At 36.9% G+C, this 24238-nt stretch overlaps 1 protein-coding gene across 2 annotated transcripts; it reads left to right on the plus strand.

The window, feature by feature from the left end:
• The first annotated feature begins 1000 nt into the window (after positions 1-1000).
• LOC109031931 (uncharacterized) lies at positions 1001-23677 on the plus strand. Of its 2 annotated transcripts, none has more exons than XM_019043787.2 (16): positions 1001-1131; positions 1334-1465; positions 1887-1990; positions 2550-2735; positions 3449-3694; positions 4677-4789; positions 5902-6091; positions 6737-6852; positions 7794-7944; positions 8761-8885; positions 9498-9552; positions 9830-10063; positions 10858-18449; positions 18920-19152; positions 19544-20205; positions 20943-23677. In XM_019043787.2, the coding sequence occupies exons 3-16, from the start codon at positions 1919-1921 to the stop codon at positions 21069-21071; spliced, it is 10104 nt and encodes a 3367-aa protein (XP_018899332.2). In that variant the 5' UTR covers positions 1001-1131; positions 1334-1465; positions 1887-1918; the 3' UTR covers positions 21072-23677. The 2 variants fall into 2 exon arrangements, with proteins under 2 accessions (XP_018899332.2, XP_072158269.1); XM_072302168.1 differs by having other exon boundaries at positions 1902-1990.
• The last annotated feature ends 561 nt before the right edge of the window (positions 23678-24238 follow it).

The following is a 24238-nucleotide window of genomic DNA, read 5'->3' on the forward strand; positions in this document are numbered from 1 at the left end:
TATTGTGGAATTTGTAATTCTACCAAAAATATTTCCATGTGAAGATGAACCATCAAGCTAAAAATTTAACTCAGCATTCGCACAAATTTATAAATTTTTTTTGTGGCACAATGGTACAACTTCTGGGAAACATCCTGTTAAAGGTAACGAGGCACTTAGCATATTTCTTGAAAAATTTGCTAAAAAAATATCTTTTGCACATTTCTGCTTTTGATAACTTATACCTACAAAAGTACATAACGATCCAAAAAGTGGTGAATTTTACCAGTCAGGCATCAAGGGGTGAAATATGGGAGCATAAATATAGCATTAGGTACCTAAGATGACATTTGAATCAGTGAGTTCGAAAATACACCAACTCGGAAAAAAAAATTTTCAGGAAACACCTAAAACTTCGCAGCGGGCGAAGAAGTTAGTTTAAGAAAAACTTTTTTGGTGCCAAAGGACGCAAGAAGTACTCTAGAGACTTTAACGCACCAAGTTTCAGATACTGATTTTTCATAGTCTGCCCTGAAAAATTTATATTTTTTGACCTGAATAACGCTTGAATATTTATATAACTTGTTGGCACAAGGTATACTGAACCGAAAAAATAAAACCGCATCGGATAGTCGCCCGTTTCCCTTGATCGGCCAAAAATTGGTATTTCCAATGAAATTCTTCGATTCTTCCCTTTTCCCGTCGCCGTTTCGAGCACTTCCGATTGCAATTTCGAAATATCCTTTTGCGTGCAGATGCTTCTACTTATCCATAAGTGTTACTAAACCGTAAAAAAGTGAAAATCGAAAAAAACCCGTGTTGGAGTGTTTCCGAACTCACTGATTCATTTTACATTATTGGAAACATGATTATGTGGATGGATAAGGTGGGGAGACGGCAGACGATAGGATGGGTTAGAGTAGGTATTGGTTAGAGGGTGCTCGAACTGCTCTGAGTTCCCGTCGCGCCACGCAGCCATCTTGCCTGCTCATTCCGAGGGGGTCTTTGCCTGCAAAAAGTAAACATCATCAACTTACGTGTGAAACATGGTGTGATTTTAATTTTCGTGTTATCATTTTCAGTCATGAAATGGACGAGCCGTATCTTCAAACCGATTTAAGCTATTTTTCCTCAAGCAAATGTGAGCCATAGGTAGGGTTTCACCTCTTTAACACCGTATACTATTACAATGTAGGTACATAATTTTTTTCGGCTACATACATGATGCAACCTACTAACTACCTTTTGCACCCTTTATTCCGCATAATGCATTGCTTGGTTCTTACCACTGAGTCATCAACTCGAATTTACCCCGAATCTTAACGTCTCTCAAGGTTTTCTCCTTTTGTTTCAGTCTCAAATTTTCCGCGCAAACTGTCCAGCTTACTGCCATGCCTGTCCATTGACCACGTACTTACGGAGCCACCTAGCCATTAAACGGGGAATGATGTCACTGTCTCTCAGTGAGAAGCAGTGCCAAGATTAGGTAATTGGTCTGTCTCTCTTACTACATAGGCAAATTGTATATTAAATGTGAACTTTGGCTCTACAACGAGGAGGGTTTTCAAAGCGGAAGAAGAAAATTTTTGGTGGACCTCAATAGTGTTGGCTGAATTCAAGAGACCTCGTAAGACTTTCTATAAGAATCTGGGAAGTCTGATGATGCACTTCATTTTTCAACCTGAAAGTTGATAAGCATCACATAAAAATGTCTATTTTGTATCTCTTTGCCTTAAAGAATATCATGTGAAATGTTTAGCAATGAAGTATTGTTTCTCCTCTGCATGTTGAAATTTTTAAGCAGAATCAAGGTACATGATTTAAGTAGAGGTTTACCTATCAATGCTTACTTCACTGCACATTTCAGCATTGTAAACATTTATAAATTTTGCTTACTGCCAAAACAGGAGACAATTCTCTAGGCGAAAATCCAGTGGAAATGGACAGAGTGAAACATGTGGCGAAGCTTGGTTCATCTGAAGACGAGGGGCATCCGTCTCGCACATCAGGGGTAAGTAATTCAAAATTTTCTGATCCTCCCTGATAAATTCAAATTTGCTCTACTATGTCACCAATTATAATCCTATGAACTATAATTGTTCGTCATGCCATTTTAGCATTTGATTATTGCATGAAATAGCTGTGGATATCAAGAACCCTATTCCTATGAGTGAAAACTGCCTCGGAATGTTAATAGTCAATGAATTCCTCCTGATACAGAGACAGTGTGTTAGCTTTTAGTAGTTAAATCCTAGACTTTAATTATCTGAGGGTTCCCTCACACTCTCAATCCCATTTCGTCTTTAATCATGAGATAAAGAAACTTAATCAATTCAAGCATTCATAGTCCTTCTTATCATGTTTTTATCAGCTACAGATTCTCAAAATGGCTGAACATTTTCCTAAAATCCTACACCTTAGATCTGCTTTTGGTGTCCACTTCTTGCATATTGAAATTTGAAAGTGGGATCTTAGAATAAAATGATTAATTGCTGAGACTTTTGCTCTTTGTTGGCGCATTGATGCGATTCTTTGTTAATTAATAATAAATGTGGTTTTACCTAATTCAGAATCAAGAAATAAGTGCCCCATCCAAGGAAACTTACACTAGAAAAAGATCGTGCCATAAAGCTCACATTAATTCATGGAAAATATTCTTAGAGAAAGATGGCTTCATTAGGTGTCACTTCCAAGGCTGCAAGTTTACAGCCCAATCCGTTGATGAAATGAAGGAACATTTTGGATATTGTAGAGGGGTAAGTTAATTTATTAGCTTTCAAAACAAAAGTACTGATTCCCTCTATATATAGAGATACCGTGTTGGCTCTTTGTAGTAAAATCTCATGCTTGAACTTTTTGAGGGATGGTCTTTCTCATAAATTTCTCTATCCTTTTATGCAGGGGTGCAGAAAGTTCTCAACCTTTCACATTTAAAGTTTAAAATTTTTATAATTTGCCCTCCCTAAAATTTAATGTCTACAAGAATTGCCCTTCCACCGAAAACAATGCGCATAACAGTTGCTCACCCCAAAAGCAGCGCACTTGAAAGACTTCCAGCAGAGTAAAACAAGGCGCTCATCAATTTCCTTCTCAATATTTAGCTTACTTAATGTACCAAATGGATCCTAACGGAACAAAAATTTCCACAGCCTCTCCCATTTTCCCTGCAATCCAAGCTCATAGGAGCGCGAAGCTTCTGCATCCCTGCGTTTTATGTCTAAAATCGGAGATACCTAAAGGGCTCCATCAATCAAATCCTCTTAGTCCCACTTAATGTTTTTCACTAACTACTAAAAATTGTGAAATAGTTTTCTAAAGACACTTCCTCGGATCTTTTGGTATCCACCTCTTGCTTGTTGAAATTTAAAAGAGGTCTCTTGGCATAAAATTATTTACAGAATACTGCCAAAATACTGATGCAATTTCTTTGTCAGTCAATAATGAAACTGTTTTCTCTTTGGCCGTCCAGAATCTAGATGTAAAGGCTCCAGCAATTCAAACTCAAGAAATAAAGGTCCCAGCACTTCAGGCGCAAGAAATAAAGGCCCCATCAAAGAATACTTACATCAGAAAAAGAGCTTTCCATAAAGCTCATGTTAATTCATGGAATATATTCTTGGAGAAAGATGGCTTTATTCGGTGTCACTTGCAAGGCTGCAAATTTATAGCACTATCCATCGATGAAATGAAAGGACATTATGGATACTGTAATGGGGTAAGTTAATGTTTTAGTATTATATTTAATGTGAAAATTAAGCTTGAAAACTTAATAATAATTTTTTTTTTCGTTGTTCAGATTATACTACAACCATTGTACATGAGTGTTAGGTAGCTTAGTTATATTAAAAATAAATCAGCTATTTAGCTTAATGTTAGTTTTTAGCCTTTAAGAATAATGATAACACTCTTCAAAACCTCGGAATAAAGAGTTACCCGTTCCAATTAATGCATTAATCCATTGTTATAAGAACGTCAAGTATTGTCAGGTCGTTTTTTAATATCAATTAATTTCTTTTTGCAACTTTTTAGTTTTTCATCAGTTTTTCCATTGTTTGTCCTGTGTCCCATTTTACTTCAAGTAGCTAATTTCAAGCAAGCGAGTGTAATGCTGACTCTAGCCTGTAGCCCATTAGTGGTACATATACAGAAAGAGCTCCTTCTTCCAAGGTAAAAAAAAAAAAAAAATCAATAAGAAGGGCCCGAGACTTCGGTCTTTGACCCGTCTTAGGTTCTTCATACCAGGAGAAATCCTATGAGACAAAAAAATATCAATAATTAGACCAAGGATTAGTTTGTTTGACAAACCAATTTATCAGTCCAATGCAAAAATTTTAAGTTAAAAATTAAAGGATTAACATTCAAGTAACTTTTTGGCTCACAGCTCCTTTTTCCTTCAAGGAAGAAGTTAGGTAACTTAAGCACAATCCACCATTACACTGGGAAGTGGGGTGGTTTGCTTGTGGCGGCAGGGAATGGTCTCAGTGAGTTGAGTTTTCTTCCAAGCCCCTGGACCGATTTTGAGAATATTGGGCTTAGTCAAGGCTGAAAAATTGTGCACAAAGTATATTCCAACAGATTTAATTAATTTATTAACTTCCAGGATATAAAACAGAGAACTTGACCCTTACATGACCTTTGTGAGTTATTTTATTTCTAAAGTTAATCTCTTTCTTATTGCACTTTTTTTTATTGTTCAGAAAAATCTAGGCGCAGCATACGAGTGTCCGTTCTGCAAAGGACAAACAACAACGGCAGACCTTTTAAATACTCATATTCAGCGTTCACATGTTCTGTCTGATGTTGTCACCACGTAAGTCTTTACATTTTGATTTTTTGAGACTCCCTTTCATGGAACTCATTTCTGGAATTTCACATGTGTAATGAAATTATTGGACTGCATATCAGTGCCCTAGAGTCAAAAAGTACTCAACTCCATTTTAGTCATTTTGAGATATCAGGGAAAAATTGCGAGAAATCATTGGGTACGTTGAGTTGGCCCAGTTGATTCCTATGTGAATAGCAATTTCGGAAACTCCATATCTTATAACTGGCATAAGATAAGGCTACTACATTAACAACACATACAAAACCGTCATTGGAGATTTCTAAAATGCCACTACTTAACTTGATTTTCCCCCCTAATAAGGTACTATTTGGCTCTGGGGTATTCAAAAAATGAAACTATAAGGGACAATCATTACTTTGGCATGGGGTGTCCAAAATTCAAGAGCTGTAAAGCAGTATATCAATGGACTAAGTGTATAAGCACCTATCTTTGTTAGCAACGTTGCAGACTCCTTGTTATGCTTTATTTTTTCTTTGATTAACTAATCAACATAATATCTTGTAAAATTGACTTTTTTTCTCTCATAGTAAAATATTCAATCTAAATATCAATCTTTAAAATTGCTATGTTCTCCTTGAAACGATTTATTGGGATCATAAATTTTGAAACATTGCAATGGAGATATCATCCTCTTCCGGCCAAAGTATCACAAGCACCATGCGGCGTTTAAAATTCTCTGCCGTCATTATATTTTATCACAGAGAAATTGTTCTACAAAGCTGTCTGAAAATTTCACTGAATTTTTTTTGTGCTGCCAATAAAATTCAGTGAAATTTTCTAACAGATTCAACCAACAATTCCTCTGTAAAAAAAAAGAAAATGGCAGGGTGGTCATTTTTGAATGTCACACGGCACTTGTAATACTTTGGCCGGAGGGTGACGATATGTGGTTTCGGACTTTGACCGTCAATAAGTAATTTTGTATTCTTCAATTGCAAAGCTGTGAAGGAAAAATGCCTGATCATGAAGAACCATGTAAATTTTCCATGTTTTTAAATTCTTGGTTACATGGTAATGCTGCTATCTTAACCTTAAATTCACTGATCATTTTTGTAAGTCACGATAATTGGTTTTAGGATCATTGAGAAAGATGCTAAAATTGGAGGAACAAATAATGAGGCAGAAGTGTGCATCAAAGACACAATTAACATGAAAGCTCTTCTGGTAGGATGGCGGAGTGATGGTTACCTTTGCTGTCCATTCCAATGCAATACAATTCTGAAGAAACTGTTCCCATTTACCACTCACCTAACCTCGTGTAAAAAAGTTAGTAACGTATCTCTTATCCCAAATTATCTAAAATACTCGACAGAAAAAGTAGCATTGGGTCAGTTGAGCATGTGAAACAATTTTATCTTTCTGGTAGCAGGTTCTCAAGCAGAATAGGAGTGCACAAACTTCCCAATCTTGCAATTATGATAAGGAGAAATGGAAAGGCTGTGAAAATTGGGGAGGCCAGCTCACAGAAGCCTTGAAGTTATTATCACGTTATCACTCTCTTACACGTTGAGTAAATGGGTGATGTCCATCATGTTTCTAATATAAATTTTTGATAAATTTTGACCAATTTAATGCTATTTAACTCAGTATTAATGCTCATACATTTTATGGATCAGTTTCTTGCCATAACTCGGATGTGACGATAATTATTGCTTCTCAAAGACACAAACCATGTAACGGTGCAATGTAGTGGCAAGTCTCGTCCCTAGATCACTTAGAATCAACTTAAATTGAGCTTACAATTCAAGGGTGGTCCACATTAAACTATTTATCAAGTAAAAGCTACCTATTACGTACAGTTTTGACCCTCATATATCATCATACCTTTAAAACTATTTCCCAAGAGGGTCTATCTTACTTAATTACTTTAATGACTTCAATTTATTCATAAACAATTTAATCTGTGAACAGGCTCCTTCCAAGTTCAGAGCTGTTTGTATTTGTGGCTCCATACTCGACAATACCCTAACATTTCTACATCATACTACAGTGTGCGATGCAATCGAATTCCATGTGAAAAATGTGAAGTAAGTCAATTCATTTAATTTCATAGCTTTGTTTCAAATCCATTTTAGAGCCAGTCCTCATTTTAGCCACCTGACAAAAATACTCATCACGAAAAATATTCAACAAAATGCACAGTGTATCCAAAAGTCCTCAGCCAGTCCTTCAGCATGTTGCTAATTTTTTGTTTTGAGGTATTAAGAGGAAATCTCTGCTTTCACTGATGGGACCCATTCTCAAGTTGCAATGAAGTATGAAGTTCATGAAGTATGTCATTATAAGAATTGAGTTTTTGGACTGTGTTATTAAGTTACATCACACTGTCTCTAATCTCTCTTCCACCTCATTGGTTGGAAGTGTCCAGTAAAATCCTGTTGTAACTGTTTGTCGCCAAGATGAGCAGCACTTTAGAAAAATGCGAAGGGGCGAATAAAAAAATCTGCAAATGAGATATTTCAAACGTAGACGAAATGTAACAAGTCGCATCAAGCCTGAGTGGTCGAAGAGGTTTGAAGGTTCGAGGTTTGGTGGTTTTATTCATCCTTATGAGTCAAAGTCAAGGAAAAAGTTTAATAGCTATTTTTACTCTCAAAATATTTTTCCTCAACTTTGAATTTTGATGGGGGAAAATGTTCAACTACCTTTCTGGACTCAAAATTACTCTTTATTCATTCCTCTCTGAAATACGGCTTAGCTGGTTTCTGATAAAGTTGCTCTTCATGCAGTGTTGCTTTTTTAGCGGACTTAAAATGGAATGCATCAAAAAATCTATGGGATTGTTTTGTTCCGTAGCATTAACACCGCTTGACTGAATTTAATGTCAACCAACTTAATGCAGCAGAAAAGTTGTCTGGCCTCCTGCATTTTACTATCAATAAAGATTTAAAAGAAATTTACTTATGTTAAAGCAAGAGCAATGTCTTATTCCGCTTAGTTACAAAGTGTTGATTTGTCTCTTGCGTAGCACCTACAACTTTGACCTTCAAGAATCGGAAGAGGTCTTAAATGCATGGAAAAATCTCATAGAGGAAAAGGGTTTCGTCCGCTGCAACCGTTGCGCCTGTTTGACGTTCCACACTGAAAGTACAGCTCAGCATCATTCTGCATGTCTAAAAGTAAGTACTTGTATTTGAATCAAAGCTGAACTTGCCAATGAAATTGGTGCCTTATTTTGCCTCAATAGGTAATCAATTGATTTTTTCTGTATGTTTACTGATGGAATTCCTAAGATTCTGAGTGTTCAGAATTTGCAATCAAATTCTCTCATTTTGAGTAAAGTTTCTAGCTAAAAATTAAATTGTGATTTTCTGCGATTGTTTACTGAAATTTTTGGGCGTGATGCATGAAATTTGGCAGACTTCTTTCTCAGAGTGGCAATCCTGTTCACGTGTCAAACCTTTTTTCTAGGTATCACCATGTGGAACTCTGCCATGGTTTAGAGGTAAACCTATTAAAGGTAGAAAATCTCAAATTTTGAAGTCTGTCTGTGAGTTCAGGAGTGGGCCCTTGGACAGGACGCAGGACGCCATCATATTTCTTGTAAAATTTTTCGGGGGACTATCATGAATCTCACTGAACTTTATTCTGGTAATTATTTGGGAGAAAAAGAAACTATTTGTAATGTAGCAAAATATTTTACAGAGAAAAAATTTGGTAACTTGAGAAGCAGAGCAACTTGTTTTTAAACATTTCATCAGGAGAATCTTCCCTAAAAGTACTTCCTCTAATAATTCAGTTTACTTTTAAAAACCATCAGAAATGAAAGGAATGTTCTGCAAATCAGTATACCTAATTTCAATTTTTTTCGCTTTGGCATTTTCTTTCATTTTTTTCCCATTTGCAGTCAAAATCAGACAAGTTTACTATTTTATCCGAAATAATTACCAATTTTCATGCTAGTGAATTAATAGTATATTTTTTCTTTTCCGCAGGAATCATCAACTGCACAAAAATATGAGTGCCCGTTCTGTAGCGGTTGGACGAAATCAATTGACTTACTGTCAAAACACGTGTTTTTCTCACACTCCACAAATTCAGAAGCCCTGGGATCTATACTGTAAATAATATTTTGTTCAAAATACTTTAATTTCAACCAAGATTAATCAACACAACTCAGTCATTCCTGTGAATTTTGAATGCAATGCATTTCTAATGGGAGAAGCCAATTCCACATCATACTGGCTGCAGTCAAATGAAGGTTGGGCGTTGGAGTTGACCGCAAAACTTTGCGCAGTGCCTTACTTCTGTGGATTGGTCTTGATTTCACCGTTCTTTGGGGACTGTTCAGAAAATACGTTAAGTCATAACAGTTGGCTCTGCTCTGCTGTACTCTGTCCAACTGATCCAGGAATCAAGTTCAGTTGTTGCCATGGTCAAATGTTGCTACAGCAAAAAATACTTAATTATTGATCATGTTAAAATAAATTTTTTCTCTGGGGAAAAAATGGAATCTTCTCTGCTTAGCAGTTTTTCAATGTTCTCCCTCCTTCGCATAATACCTTGACTCCCAGGCCACCCAATAGATACTTTCAGTAGTTGGTCCTACTAGACAATGAAAACTGGCAAAGCGAGTGTCAAATTCACACGGGAAGAAGACAGGCAAAGAATGCAGAACTTTCTCATTGGTATCAATTCTTTCTTATCCACCAATAATGTTCTCTTTTTTCAGGCCTGAATATAATGTACCTCTCGTGCAAATTGAAGACTCATACTTCAAGATTAATGTAAGTTACTTTTAACAAAAATTTTCTCAGAATTTCAAAGTTTTCTCAAATTTATCAACACTTGTTAAGTCCAATTTTTAAACCTAATGTATTCAGATAGTTAGAAAGAGCCTCTAAAAAATATACATATGTTTGTCAAAATTAAACCTGCACAGAATTTTTTTAAATTTTTTTTTTCAAAATTTACTTAAAAGATAACATGCGGTTCGGTGCTCCACTGCCGCATTACATCTTTACACCTCCTTAATTTTTTGTTCCCCCTTTCTCTATATTTCAGAATGAGTTTATTTGCCAGTATTGTGAAAAGCGATTTGAAAGCCCAGGAGATATTCAAGAACATATGAACGAAGCTCATCTTGCGATCATTGAAGGAAGGGGTTTCAGCAGTTTAGTAGATTATTGGAAGTCTCAGCTTGAAGCAATGTGTCTATGCAGTTGTCCTAAATCTGTCTGCTCGTTTTCCACCGACTCTGTCACAGAAATGATTCAACATTTCGTCCATTGCAAAAAGGTAATTATTATTCTTATTGCAAGGCTCGTGTCAAAAGTATGTTCTATTATTATTTTATGTTTTACAAAAAGGTGAATCAAGTTTGTGAAAACATACGCAAGAGACATACTTTTAGCTTTTAAATGGGCTGAAGATTTAGAAATTGGATCAACTGTTTGACATGTATATTTAAGTTAACGTCAACCAGCTTCTGGTCTGTAAGTGGATCGATCCGATATTTCCACATTTTTCCCTAAAAAGGAAACAAGTGCTAAAAGCAGAAAAGTTACTTTATTTTGATTCTTGTAATCTCAGCATTGATTAACTGCATTGGTTTGACATTTTTTTACTATTCCATTTGAAAGAGTCCGCCTCTACGCACAGTCAAACTCTCCATGTGTAGATAGAGAGGCAACACATCGGCCAGGCACAGCAACTCTGCTTATGTATTTGCTCTTTATTCGTGTATGAGGAGATTGACAGGATGTAGAGTCGGACTCTCATAATGCAAGGGATCCTCTCCATTATTATCTCAACGTGGAAAGCTTCTCCTAAGCATAGGAGTTTGTTTCAGAGAAAACCAGTGGCATCATCGTATTTCTGAGAAAACCTACATCGGATATATTGCTCACATCACAAATCTCTGTTGCATGAAAGAACTCCATCGCAGCACTGTCCTGAGTTTTCCATGAAATTCTTATTTTTTTTTTTTTCTTAATGTAAAAATATTTCATTAGTTAAAGAAAACTTTTTGCTCGCTCTCATTCAATCACTCTTTTTCTGCTCTTTTCTAAGACTTATCTCTGTTTTAACAGTTAAATGAAAACAACGGTCTGAACGAAAGGGAGGATATGAGGTGGGAAACAACAAGTTCACCAGGTGCCTTTGAAGATTTTCCAACGACGAGTGACCAAGCAGAGTACCTTGAATCGCCCCTTCTAGTGGAGTGCAATATCAAGAATTCGAGAAGTACTCCCTCTTCATTGAAAGGAATGGCGACAAGTGAACAGCAATGGAACGTTAATGTTGCCAAACGAGTGAAAAAGTCTGTGATTCCCAGGAATTTGTCAATAGGAAAGCGTCGGAAAGAAGCTTCGCAGACAAAAAATCTTGCCTCCCAAGCAAGAAATCAACCAAAAATGACGAAGTCTACATTACGCCAAAACGTACAAAAATTACCTTGTAAAATGCACATTAGCATTAAAAAGAAAGTGCAGTGTAGAAAGGCATCCACTAGAACAATTTTGACCTCAAATATTCCCACTGGTTTGTCTCCTGGTTTTGAAGCTTGCCGAAATGAGTGGAAGCGGCTCTTAAACTCCTCAAGCTCAAAAGTTAGTGCCAATTTACCTGGAGATATTGATACTGTAAGGTGCGGCGCTTGTGGAGTGGAAGTTGCTGCGGATTCTTTTCAGAAGCATAAGATGATCCATTATGGACTTTGTTGGGTGGAAGGAGAAGAACCTATCAATTTCAGCGATGAAAAAAGTTCTCTAAAGTTATTAGTTGATTTTACAGCTGAACTGCCTGAGCCAGAGCGTGCAAAAATAACGAAATTCCGTTGTTTTCGTTGTCAGAGAGTACAAGATATTGCCTTTGACCACGTGAAACACTTGAAGAACTGTATTTTAAGAGATAGCAGTAATTTTTTAGGGTCAGGTAGCTCCACAAGTTTAAACCAGCAGCCGTCAGATATCGATTACATCACTGAAGTAGAAACAGTCGGCCTTGAATCAGAAGAACTATCGACAGAAGATCCTTTGTACAATTTCACAGATAGCCCGGACTGTGAAGTCTTGACAATTGATGAGTCTGAGTTTGTTGTTTGTGAAGAAGTTGTTTTATCGGAGACTCAGTGCGAGACTGATCAGATGTCATCTGAGGGCCAATGTCAAGAGACCATGAATGTTGAGTTTTCCAACAGTGACGGGATTGAATCTGTCACTCTCGTTAATGTGCTAGAACCGGGAAGCCCAACTCAAGTGTCTGAGGAAATTAACTGTGAATCATTTGATCAGAGTGAACATTCCTCTGAGGTATTCAATACAAATACTGCTGAAAAGGCAAATAGTTATCTGGCTAAGCAAACCTCCAATGACAAGGATAGCAACAAAGGATCGGAACAGTGTGTGAACAGTCAAAATTCGGAACAAACGGAAGCCTTAGCCAACAGCAATAATTTCAATCATCCCATTACATCAGATCTGTTAGAAAATCTTACTCCCCAGAGTGATGTCATCACAGAAGAATTCACCGTTGATTTGATGAATGGTCGTCTTGTTCTTAATCCTGTTGCAACTGGTTGTGAAAGGATCCCTAATGAGTCAGAGCATTTGGTAACAAATGGAATAAAGGACTCGACCGGTAAAACTGAGAGTACCTCCAGCAAAACAGTTAAATGTGGAGCATGCAGGGAAGAAATGGAACTCAGTACTTATGAACAGAATCACATCGATGAGCATTATGGGCTTTGTTGGCTCGAGGGGAAACCACCAGTGAATCTGAAGGACGATGAACTTTGTTTCACTATTCTAAATGAGTACATGTCCTCATTTCAAAGTCAGGAAGAACGGAATTCTATGGTTTTTTGTTGCTTCAAGTGCAGAGGAAACTTAGACGGTCGGATAGAATACTTGAAACATATTAGAGTTTGTTTATCTCAAGAGAATGGTTTACAAGAACCAAGGTTAAGCCCTAGTGAGAAAGAGAACTGGATAGAAAGCACTTTGACATCCAGGTCAAAAGCAAATAAATCTAATGGTAGGATGATACCAATGAAAAGAAAGTATTTACCAACAGACTCGGTAAAATGTGGCCTTTGCAAAGAACAGATGACCTACGAATTTTATATGAAGAAGCATCGAGATAGACACTTTAAACTTTGCTGGATCGATGGTGAAACTCCTTTAGACTTTTTTGATGAGAAGCGGTGTATGAGCACTCTTATGGAGTATCAGTCGCTTTTTACCAAATCAAGAAAAAATGATCCAAAATGTTTTAGTTGTTTCAAGTGTAAAGAAAACCATAAAAATGCGCCTAGTCATTTGCGGCACCTCATCGTTTGCGTCGCCAGAAATGAATTCAGGAACAAACGCCACTCTTCCATCGTAGGAAATCAAATGAGCACCTCTAATTTACCAGCACGAATCGATATTGAAGCTAATCAATCTGTCCCTGTATCTGGAACCAGCTCAGTTAAGGAGTCTGAAACTGGTTCAAAGTCGGAAGTAAACACTGATATCAAAGAAATAAATGCCCAACATTCTTTAAAACCAAGGGAAATCGACAAGAGTCCATCCGAACCTTCTCATTTAACAGATGAAAGATCTGCTCCCGTAAAATCTCCAGTACGGACAAGCCGTCTTTCAACAGAAGCCGCTGAACAGGAAAAAACTAGTTCAACCAGTTGTGATAGCATAGAGAAAAATCCCGGTAAAAACCGTCGCAAGCAGAAGCTCACAGAAAGATGCAACTTAGATACTGTAAGTCCTCCAGAAGAAGAGCCATCCTCTACTGGTGACACCATAGAGACCTGTGGGGATGATGAGAACACTTCCGATTATGTGGATAAAGAATCAACGAATGTCTTAGGTAGAAAACCCAGGGGTCGTAGAAAAAACCAGAGAAGTGTCGAGGGAAAAGAAGTGCCAGCGACAATTTCGGTATCTGAAAGTGCGACTGGGTCGTGTGAAAGTACCTCGACAATTTCGGTATCTGAAAGTGCGACTGGGTCGTGTGAAAGTACCTCTTCAGAAACTCTCTCTTCCTCAGCTCTACGACAAAGTCATAGTCGATCAAATATGGATCACATTAATTCGAATATGACAGGTAGAGCCGTTTCAAAGCGCAGAATTAGTGATAGTCGAAATACCATTAACTCATGTGATTTGAGCATGAGTGAAAGTCTAGAAGTTTCAAGTATAGGTATTCATTCCAGTACGTGTGTTTCAGATATTGATTCTAAAACTGATGACACTTTACATGACAGAAGTAGTAAGCGATGGAAGAAAATGCCTCCAGATAATAGGCCTGCTGTAAATAATGAAGAACTGGAGGTCACCAACGAAATAGAATCAGCTAAAATTCAAAGTGATACACTAGATGTATGCAGATCGAATGAAGATTCTCTGGCAGAAATTATCCCTGAAGACAAGAGGCGGTCAAGAGGTCGTCCTAGAAAGAAGTCTGCCGATGACTCTTTAGAAAAAACTGATGTGATGTCGGAAAGTATGCTTTCTTGTAAAGATAAGGAGGTTCATTTTTTAGGTGAAGATGAAATGCAAAAGGAATTAGGCATCGGAAGTGATCCACTGAAGAAAAGTAGTGACAAGTGCATGCGCAATACCAAAATGACCAGTGACAGCTCATCAGAGATCATTGAAGTGCCATCTGAAAGTGCAGACGATCAAGCAAAAAAAATGTCTAATCCTATAATTGCTTCAGAAAGTAATGAAAAAATGTCTGAAATCAATAACCCAGAGAAAATAAAGCAGGGTAGAGGTAGGCCAAAATCAAAGTCTCGGGGTGAACACTCGAGGGAAGATTTTATTTCAACTACTAAAGATGCGACAATTTTATCTGAGAGAACCGTTATGACTGAGAATCCATCCAAAATGAACAATCCGCAGGAAATAGGATCTGAAAATGCCAGAAAAGAGAGGAAAAGAAATGTTACCGAAAAAGATGACACTTCATCAGAAATTGAAGATACTGTAGATCACTCAAAAATTCATGCAGCTTTTAAATTTGAGTTAGAAAATAATTCACCCCAAATCAGTGGCTCACTAACCAAAAAGCGTGGCAGAGGAAGACCAAAATTAAATACAACAGGGGAGAATTTTTCTGAAGGAGATACAAAATTGACGGAAAATTCTTTTATAGAAAAAGAAATCCAAAAATCTACAGCTGATTCTAATGTTGAAAAAAATTCACCCCTAATCAGTGGCTCCATAACTAAAAAGCGCGGCAGAGGTAGACCAAAGTTGAATTCTATAGGAGAGAATTTTTCTGAAGGAGATACAAAATTGACTGAAAATTTTCTAATAGGAAAAGAAATTCCAGAATCTACAGCTGATTTTGATGTTGAAAAAAATTCACCCAAAATCAGTGGCTCACTAACTGAAAAGCGCGGGAGAGGCAGACCAAAGTTGAACTCAACAGGGAAGAACTTTTCTGAAGGAGATACAAAATTGACTGAAAATTCTCTTATAGAAAAAGAAATTCCAGAATCTACAGCTGATTTTGATGTTGAAAAAAATTCACCCCTAATCAGTGGCTCACTAACTGAAAAGCGTGGGAGAGGCAGACCAAAGTTGAACTCAACAGGGAAGAACTTTTCTGAAGGAGATACAAAATTGACTGAAAATTCTTTTATGGAAAAAGAAATTCCAGAATGTACAGCTGATTCTGACGTGGGAAAAAATTCAGCCCAAAGTGGGAATTTTCAAGAGAAAAAGCAAGGTAGAGGCAGACCTAGGTCGAACATTACTGTGGAAAATGTTACAGCAGGAGGCAAGAAAGTAATTGGAAATGATTCTCAGGAAACAAGGAAATCTAAACTTACTTTAGATTCCCTAAGTAGAGAAAATTCACCTGAGACTTGCGGCTTGCAGCTGCAAAAACGTGGCAGAGGTAGACCAAAATTGAATATGACTGTGGAAAATGCGAGAGAAGGCAAAAAAGACTCTGAAAATACAGAGTCCAATGATTCCATTGATGCCTATAGCCTCGATAATAATGAAAGAGCAGGAACCGAGGGTATTTCCAGTACCAGCAAATCAGAACCGTTCAAACGTGGGAGAGGTAGACCTAGTAAGAAACAAATTGGTGGGGACTCTGAAGATCACAATGTAATTCCTGAAAATTGCACCATCCTAGAAAAAACAAAGGCGGCTATCTCGAATGAGACACAAATGATTGAAAGTTCACCAATCCCTGGTGGTTCTCAAAAGAAAAGAGGCAGAGGTAGGCCAAGTATGAAACAAATTAGTGCGGATACAGAAGATAAAGATATAATCCCTAAAAGCGGTGCCATTTCAGAAAACACAAAGACGGCTGTCATGAATGAGACTAAAATGGTAGAAAGTTCCCCTGTCCTTGGTATTTCTCAAAAGAAGAGGGGCAGAGGCAGACCAAGCACAAAGTTGCGTGACAGTGGACATATTTCCATAGAAAATAGTGAAGAATGTGAAGAAGCTTCCTCAGTAATCAATACAATTGGTGCTGGGAAAAGAAAAAGAAAATCTGTTGAAATAGTTTATTCTGAAGGTGACTCACAAATCCTCCTAAGTGAGAGGCCCAAGCGTAGCAGGCTTGCCAATGAAGAACAGTCCATTGAAAGTTCAGAGATGGATTGCAATGATGGTGATGCGAAGACTTTTCCAAGCAAGAGGTCTCGCAGCAGGAGGCTGAAAACAGGAGACACCAATGAAAAAATGTTTTATAATGACAGAAGTAGCACTTCTAATAGAGAGTCCAATCGAGGCAACACATCTCGAAAAGTGTCTTATAAGGAGTCACCAGAGGGATCCTCTGAAGATGAAAAAGATGATGTCCCTCCTAAAAAAGATTCCGTAAAACGGAAAAAGAAACAAAATGTTGACAGTGATAATGAATTCAATACTGACGATTTTGTTGATGAAAATGAAGGCAAGGACGAAAGAAGAAAAACGAAAAAGAAAAGCCCGGCCAGTAAGTCAAAAGTTGACTGTAATGAACCGTTGAGTGAAGTAACTATTAATGAAGATGAGGACCCTGAATTATTCTCTAAGTACCAACTTACAGATAAAGTCAAGTGTGCTGTTTGCGGAGAGGAAATGACCTTCGAAAACTTTTGGAAGGTTCATAGAGAAAAACATTACAAACTTTGCTGGATTGAAGGTGAGACGCCTTTGGACTTCTTTGATGACAATCTTATGAAGGGTATTTTAACTAAATATCAGTCAAAATTCCTTCAGTTGAAAAAGAAGAAAATTACCAAAGTATACCATTGTTACAAGTGTAGCGACATTCAAAGGAGCCATATCGGTCACTTGAGTCATGTCCGCATTTGTTGTGTACCGCCTGAAGACAGGCAGAAAGCTTTGGTGGCATGTGAACATTGCGACAAATTGATTATGCGACCCAGCATGACAACTCACTTGAAAAATTGTACTGTTTTTGAAAGCATCAAACTTGCAGCAGTTTCTCAGGAGAGCCCAGGAGGCGGGGCTCCACGGTCGCGACGGTCGGCTGCGCTCAAAGCTGAGACTACGATTAAACAACTGACGGACAGTCTTATGGATTCAAAAGAAGAAAAGAAATCAAGATTTAAGACCAATGAAAGTGAAGATGATGATTTCAATGCCGGAGACGACAGTGGGAGTGAAGAGGAGGAAGAATTGAGCGATGATGGCAGCAGAGAGAAGAAAGGAGGTTCAAAAAATATGAAACTAGCTTACCATCACAAACCAAAGAACCGCTTGACTGCTGTCATAGTACGAAACTGGGAGAAAACCGTCGCCAAAGGTGAGGAGGCCTTGTGTATATACCCAGGTTGCACCTATAAATCTGCCGACTTAACAACTTTGAAAGACCACTTCCAGTTTTGTCCTCAATCAGGTCCGAGTGATGATTTCTTATGTGCTTTATGCACTTTCAAAACATCAGATGAAGTAGCAATAGGAGCTCATGTCCATACTGCTCACAAAATTAATCTCAAACAAGGTGCCTTTTACGTACCTGAACGAATTGTAGAGCCTTTTGTGGCACTGTATCCTCCCAAAGATGCAAATAGGCTAGAGACTAATCGCATCAGTAAATTCGGTTTTACTTACCAGTGGACACTGGAATTTGTGAGGGAAAAACTGGGAGACTCCCCCAATTTTAACTCCTTAAATAACATTCAAAATCCAATACCGATCGAAGACGAAACCCTTGATGTGTACTTACCAAAATGCCGCGAATCTGTGACAGTGTTTCCTATCAAAAATGTTGCCAACAAAGTGGATAAATCTCAATTTAGCCTGTTTCAATTTGAGAATGAACAAGATCTCGTTAAAATTTTTGTTGGTGGTCCTATCTGGTCATTAGCTTGGGCTCCAACAGTCATCACAGAACAGCGGCAATTCCTCGCAGTATCGACGCACCAGGATATGGAAACAGTTTACACAAGACAAAATACAGCACCACATGCTGGGTTGATCCAGGTCTGGGAGTTTCCGTGCTTGAGCAATCTTGACGGAAATGCTGAAAATCCAAAACTTGTCCTTGGGATCACCCACGATTATGGCACAGCATGGACTATGGAATGGTGCCCTGCTACAAAGTTTGACGGAATAATCGGCCTCCTCGCTATCGGTTTTTCTTGTGGAATCATAGCAGTATATTCTGTGCCCCTCCCAGAAAACATGCCAGGAAATACTGCAAGGTAAATATCTAAAAGCTACTGAATACCTTTTTCCATAATATGATCTCTGAATTTGCAAATATTGCCCCAAGTTTATAAACTAGTGAAAGTAAGCTTCTTTTCTTTAAAAAAAAAAAAAAAAAAATGATCAAAACAGAAAGAAAATAGGTGAAAATTTTGTTTGAAGGACAGGAAAAGTCAGGGAATCAGAGAATTTCGAAGTCAGGGAATGTAAAGATGGAGAAATGATGGCAACGCAGACACAGCATTTTTTAAAAAATTCGAAGATTGGAGGTGCTTGTGAATGTTTTAACTTTTTTTATATTTTATCAAAGTTCTCATGGGGGGTTTCCTGGTATCTTTACGTAGTTTTATGCTCTTTTAAATTGTTTAAAAGGAACTTTGCCGAAAAGAAAAGGAAAATTAGTTCTATGACTCTGATCCTTTGTTGTATTATTTTCATGCCGTTTTGTCTTTAATCTAACTTTCAGACATCCTCTGTATAAGTTTGAGCCCCGTATCACTCTGAACTTGCCAATGGGGGACAAAGCACAGTGCACACGAGTAGCATGGCAGCGCGTCAAACCTCACAACATTTTAGCAGCCAGCTTCACTAATGGTTTTGTTGGAGTTTGGAATTTGGATACAACTTCCCCGCTACTGAAACAGGATGACTCTTTGCTTCCCTTTCAAGTTTTCCAAGCTCATCACACTGCAATTACTGGTAGGTGTAGTCAAAAAAACTTGAAAAAAAATACAAACAAGATTTTAATTGCTCAAAGGGCAACCTGGAAATTTTTTTAGGCGGGTCATTCCGTACCAAATCAACCAAAAATTTGCTAAAACTTTCATGATCAACTTAGATGTTGATGAAACTTTATGGGCACATTGAACTATCTGGTGGTGTGAGTATCATAAAGGATCAGCTATCTATGACCATTAGAATTGGAGCTACGGGGACTCAGAGATGGCAAAAACCCCTAGGGGCTATGGATTACTTCATATTCAAATAATCTGGTCCTACTTAAGGTACAAGGCTAACTTTGGCTTGTTTTCTGCCTACTTAAGCTTATTTTTTTTCCTCAGTTTTTCTCACCTGAATCACCTTATTTCAGGCTTACAGTTTGGAGTCTTGGAGAATAACCGCTACCTTGTAACTTGTGGTACTGACAGAGTTGGCATTTGTTTGTGGGACCTGAAGAATGTAACAACCCCTATCTTCCAAACACAGATTGGTCTCTACCGTACCAAAATCAGAAACAACAATATGATAACAGATCTTGTTTGGCCGAACCATTGGCTGACACTGATCTCCACCTCAGATGACGCATTCAGCGCCGGCTCTGCAGCTCAAATGAACGCCTTGCGAGATTTCAACTATACTGTTGAGATGTTGATCCCTCAAACAGCAGTGAATTGGAGCGTTTCATACTGTGAATGGACGGGGAGTATTGCGGTAGCTTCTGGTGATGGTGACGTAACAATGTATGCGCCTGGGCAGCTTCTACGCCCGATAGACACAAAGCATCGCAATATCAAAAGGCGTATAATGAGGACAGTCATTGTTTATAAAGACTCAGGCAGTCCTATTAAAGTGAAGACCAAAGCAAAGGTGAAACCCTTTCAAGAAAGGCCATCGACTTATGAAGAATCAGCCTCACAGTATGGTGTCAAGTTTGTTCCTGAGTTAGAGGAGTTCAAACTTTCGGCCAGTGCAAATGAGCGGCAAGTGCCCAAAAATGAAATCAACCTATTTCCTTTGAGTAGTGTCAATAAAGTGAGTATATTCTTGAGACATTTTTTTGAAGTATCACTAAGTGAATTTTACTGATTTTTTCCTTACAGTATTTATTATTTCATTGTTTTACATTTTACGTGAGAGATCTCATTAACAAAAGCAAATTAAGTGGCATTTTTGTAATTAGTGGGCAAATAATCTAATTCCTGCCAAACCATAACTCAAAGCAGTGCGTTTAATTGAAGCTAATAGTGTGAGGATCAAGATGAATGTAACATTTCTGCTCCAAGCACCCTTTACATCGGAGAAACAATTTAGGGAACTTCTGTTCTCTACTGATGTATAAACAAAAAGGTTTACAGGAACAAGAAGTGGTCTCAGTTAAATTAAGTTATTTCGCAAGCCTTCAGACTCACTTCTGTAACCTTGGGCTTTTTCTAAAGCTGAAAATATGTGTAACAAGTATCTTTTTACAGTTTTGATTTAACTATTTTCTTTTAGAAGTTACAGAATAGTAAACCTTACTTTTTAGATGACCCTTGCGGCTGATTTCACAGCTAAGATAAAGAGAGTTAACATTCAGCCAAAGACAACTTTTAACTTCGTTGCCTTTTAATCAATTATATCTGAAATAATAAGCTGTAATCTTTTAAATGCTCTTCTTCAGTTCTCATACGACCGGTCTTTTATGAAACACGTCTTTCTTATCGATTTAATTTAACTGAAAAGTGTTGTCACAACATTTTGAATAATTTTGTCTTGAATTCTGTTTCCAGGTTGCATGGAATCCAAATTGTCAAAGTTTCTTGTGGCTTGCAATGGGGTACCAGAATGGATTCCTATGTGTTTCTCGGAAGAGTTTAGTTTTGCCTTCCATCCTACAGAAACATTACTCCGAGCTCTAGTTGCGAGCATCAAGTCTAGTCATTTTTTTTGTTTTATCTCATAACCACTATATTTTTTGCTGGAAGCACAGGGTTGTAGACTTTCAACGATCTTTCATTTTATTGCAATGCCCTATCCTTAGAATGTGGATAATTTATCATAACTCGGTTCGATTTGGGGTAGAGGAGATTTACTGAGTCAGGCGAGTTGCTGATATCAAGGGTTTTTCCATTTTTCAAAAGGCATTTTGTAATTTTGCACCCTAATGTCAAGGAATAATTTATCATGTACTGATTTTAGGTACTTTATCAAACAGTACATTTTTATTTGAAGCAATCGTACCTAATGCACTTATGTTACAACAAAGAAGTTTCATGCTAACTTTAGATGATTTCGTGTATCGCAACTTTTTTTCGTCACTTAACAATATTTTCATTTGATGGGGAAGAGAAATCTTTTGTTAGGTAGAAATAGTGATAGTTTTGCATTCTATTATTGCATAATTGATTCGGAAGATTTGATCCTCTCTTAAAAAATGCGTGTTGTTCTTAGAAATGTTTTCATCTCACAGGGTATCTTTAGTTTTTAAATATTATTTTAGCCAAAGAGAAATGTTTTCCTTCTATGAAATTTTCAAACTTTTCTTGTCAAATCTGACAAAAGTAGAGCATTAAAAATGCCAATTTTTGCCCCTTACATTGTCTTATGCATACAACTGTGTGTGAAGTGTCTCATATGAAATTTCTTTCATGTACTTCTATAAATTATTGTCATCCCATCAGAGAAAAATTTTATTAAGATTTTCTTAAGATTTTGCTACTCTTCATCACTGTCGGTCTGTCATTGGCAACTTGGTTCTAAAGCCGCAAATCATATACAAAATTCCCCTGATCACAATTGTTTTATGCCTTAAATAATAATTTGTGGAAAATAAGCTCCTGCTGTTGAATAATGTTATTTGTTGTTGCATTTGGACTATAGTTCACAAGAGAAATTATTAATATTTCTGGCTCATTCCTAAAAAAGCACCTATATGCATAGGAAAAGTAATTGTATGCATGCTGTTTCATAAATGAGACAAAAATAGTTTGATGGCCTAAGTGCAAGACCACATACTCCATTGCGATGTCTCAAAATTTCCGCTCCTATTTTATTTTTTTCAAACAGACTTTTTAGCTTGACATTCATACAGAATATTCTGCTAAATGAGAACATATATGGAGGAAGTTTTCAAAAAATTAAGCTGACAAGTTTTCCAAAGAAAATTAAAATATGACAGGAAGTCTGCGACGTAGCAGACGGAGGTACAAGGTTTTGCTCTTTTGCCATTGAGTTGTTCCATTTTGGATAATGTAGTCTGTTTGTCTTGTGATTCATTTGTAAATATGTACAAAGTTTTTATTTGAAAGGAGTGACATTTATTTTCCCAGTGAGAAGACTCGAGTATACTGAGTCTATTAAAGAGTAATTTTGTCAACTATGTATTACCCAGCTAAAAGAGGTGATGACTCGGAAGTGTTCAGTAACAGCAACCAAAATTAATTGTTTACAGATTATTCCTGTTAATTTTGATGTCACAAGTATCTGCTGTTATATTATTATCCTTTTCAATAAGAAGTTGTAAAAAGTTAAAAATGTAAAGAAGTTAATTTTTAACAAAAACTATGCACTGTGTTCAGAGCCGAGTAAACTGTAACTCGGAGGACCTTGAAGAAGCATTTTTTTCTTGTATTCTTATCCCGCTTGTTTCTGATTGCAAATGTTTTTCTTCATACGTATTTAAATTTGTAAATTCTGTAATTTTTGTACCTCCTGTAGATGCCCAGTTTTCTAAAATTTTTCAGTGACTTTGACTCTCTGTGCAATTTTGGACTTGTTATAACTCAGATATTTATTTCCAGTGTCTTACCTCCATGAGTTTAAAAGGTACATGTTATTCTGGAAGATAAATGTATGTGCCTACTGCAACCTTTCATTAGTATTCAATATAATTTTCAAAAATTCTTCAATAAATAGCTTATCATCACAAAAGATCCTGCACAGAAAACCGGAGTCTGGCAATAGCTAAATTGCCTCATCATTTGATATGATGTTCTCCTGAGGTGAAGAACACCATGCCCATTAATAATGAAATTTAGCTGGAGCTGAATCCCATGATTTTTCGCGCAGGATCCCTCTAAATCTGTTCTATTTGTGACAAACTTTCATTAGCTTGCATTCAAAATTTTAATTACAATGTTTTGAAAATTGATGGAGAAAATGTTGTCAAAATGGTTGTTTTTAAGTAGTTATTCAAGACGAATATTCTAAGCATTGTCTGCTGACCTGTCACAAGCCTGTAGGAATTTTCTTTTTTTTTGCATTTATTAGAGGATAGGCCTGTTGCCTCAAATCGCATTTCCTGAACTTTCTATCATTTTAAGTTTTTTAGGAGTGAACTTTTATTTTCTCCTCTTTTAAAATTGAGGTCTAAGTGCATAATAAATTTACAAAGTGGAAGGTAGTTTGTATATATTTTTTACTTGAACTAATTGGAGTATTCATTTTTTTACATCTGAACAGTATCTGTTTATACCTAATTATTTGTAAATTTTTGTGATATAATAAAATCTGTAATCTTTTGTTATTTTTTCTACTCTTTCTTAAACCAAATAGGAACCCTAGTAACACAGCTCTTAAAAACCTGTATAAGATAACTAATCGGATGCAAAAGACTCATATAATCATAAAAGGCATAAATAATAAGCATTCAAGAATTGCATGTTAACATTTTGGAAATGAAGAAATTCAAAAATTGGGGCAGTGTACTAAAACTGTAAATAATTTATTTAATTTTCTGTACAATGTAATTATATTTATTGTAGAAAATACTAAGTAAATGGTACTTAGGTATTTCATTTTCATTTTCACCCTCCTAAAAAAATAATGTAGGTACAAAAGGAAGTCTGCAATGTTGAAAAGCGAGATACCTACTCGCTCCTGCAGTTTCATTGTTGATACAATATTTCCAAATACTTACTTAGAATAAATTTAAAGGTGCTCTACAATAACCCTGCTACAATTTGTGATTTTCTTTCAATAACAGTCAATTAAATGCTAAAAGTGGGATCTGAATTTTGTAACATCGTTAATCTTCAGACTATGTAAACCAAGGTAGGTATGGAGTTTCCTGCTAACACCTTTTGGT

The sequence above is a fragment of the Bemisia tabaci genome, chromosome 7 (genome assembly GCF_918797505.1).
Source record: "Bemisia tabaci chromosome 7, PGI_BMITA_v3".
Taxonomy (NCBI): domain Eukaryota; kingdom Metazoa; phylum Arthropoda; class Insecta; order Hemiptera; family Aleyrodidae; genus Bemisia; species Bemisia tabaci.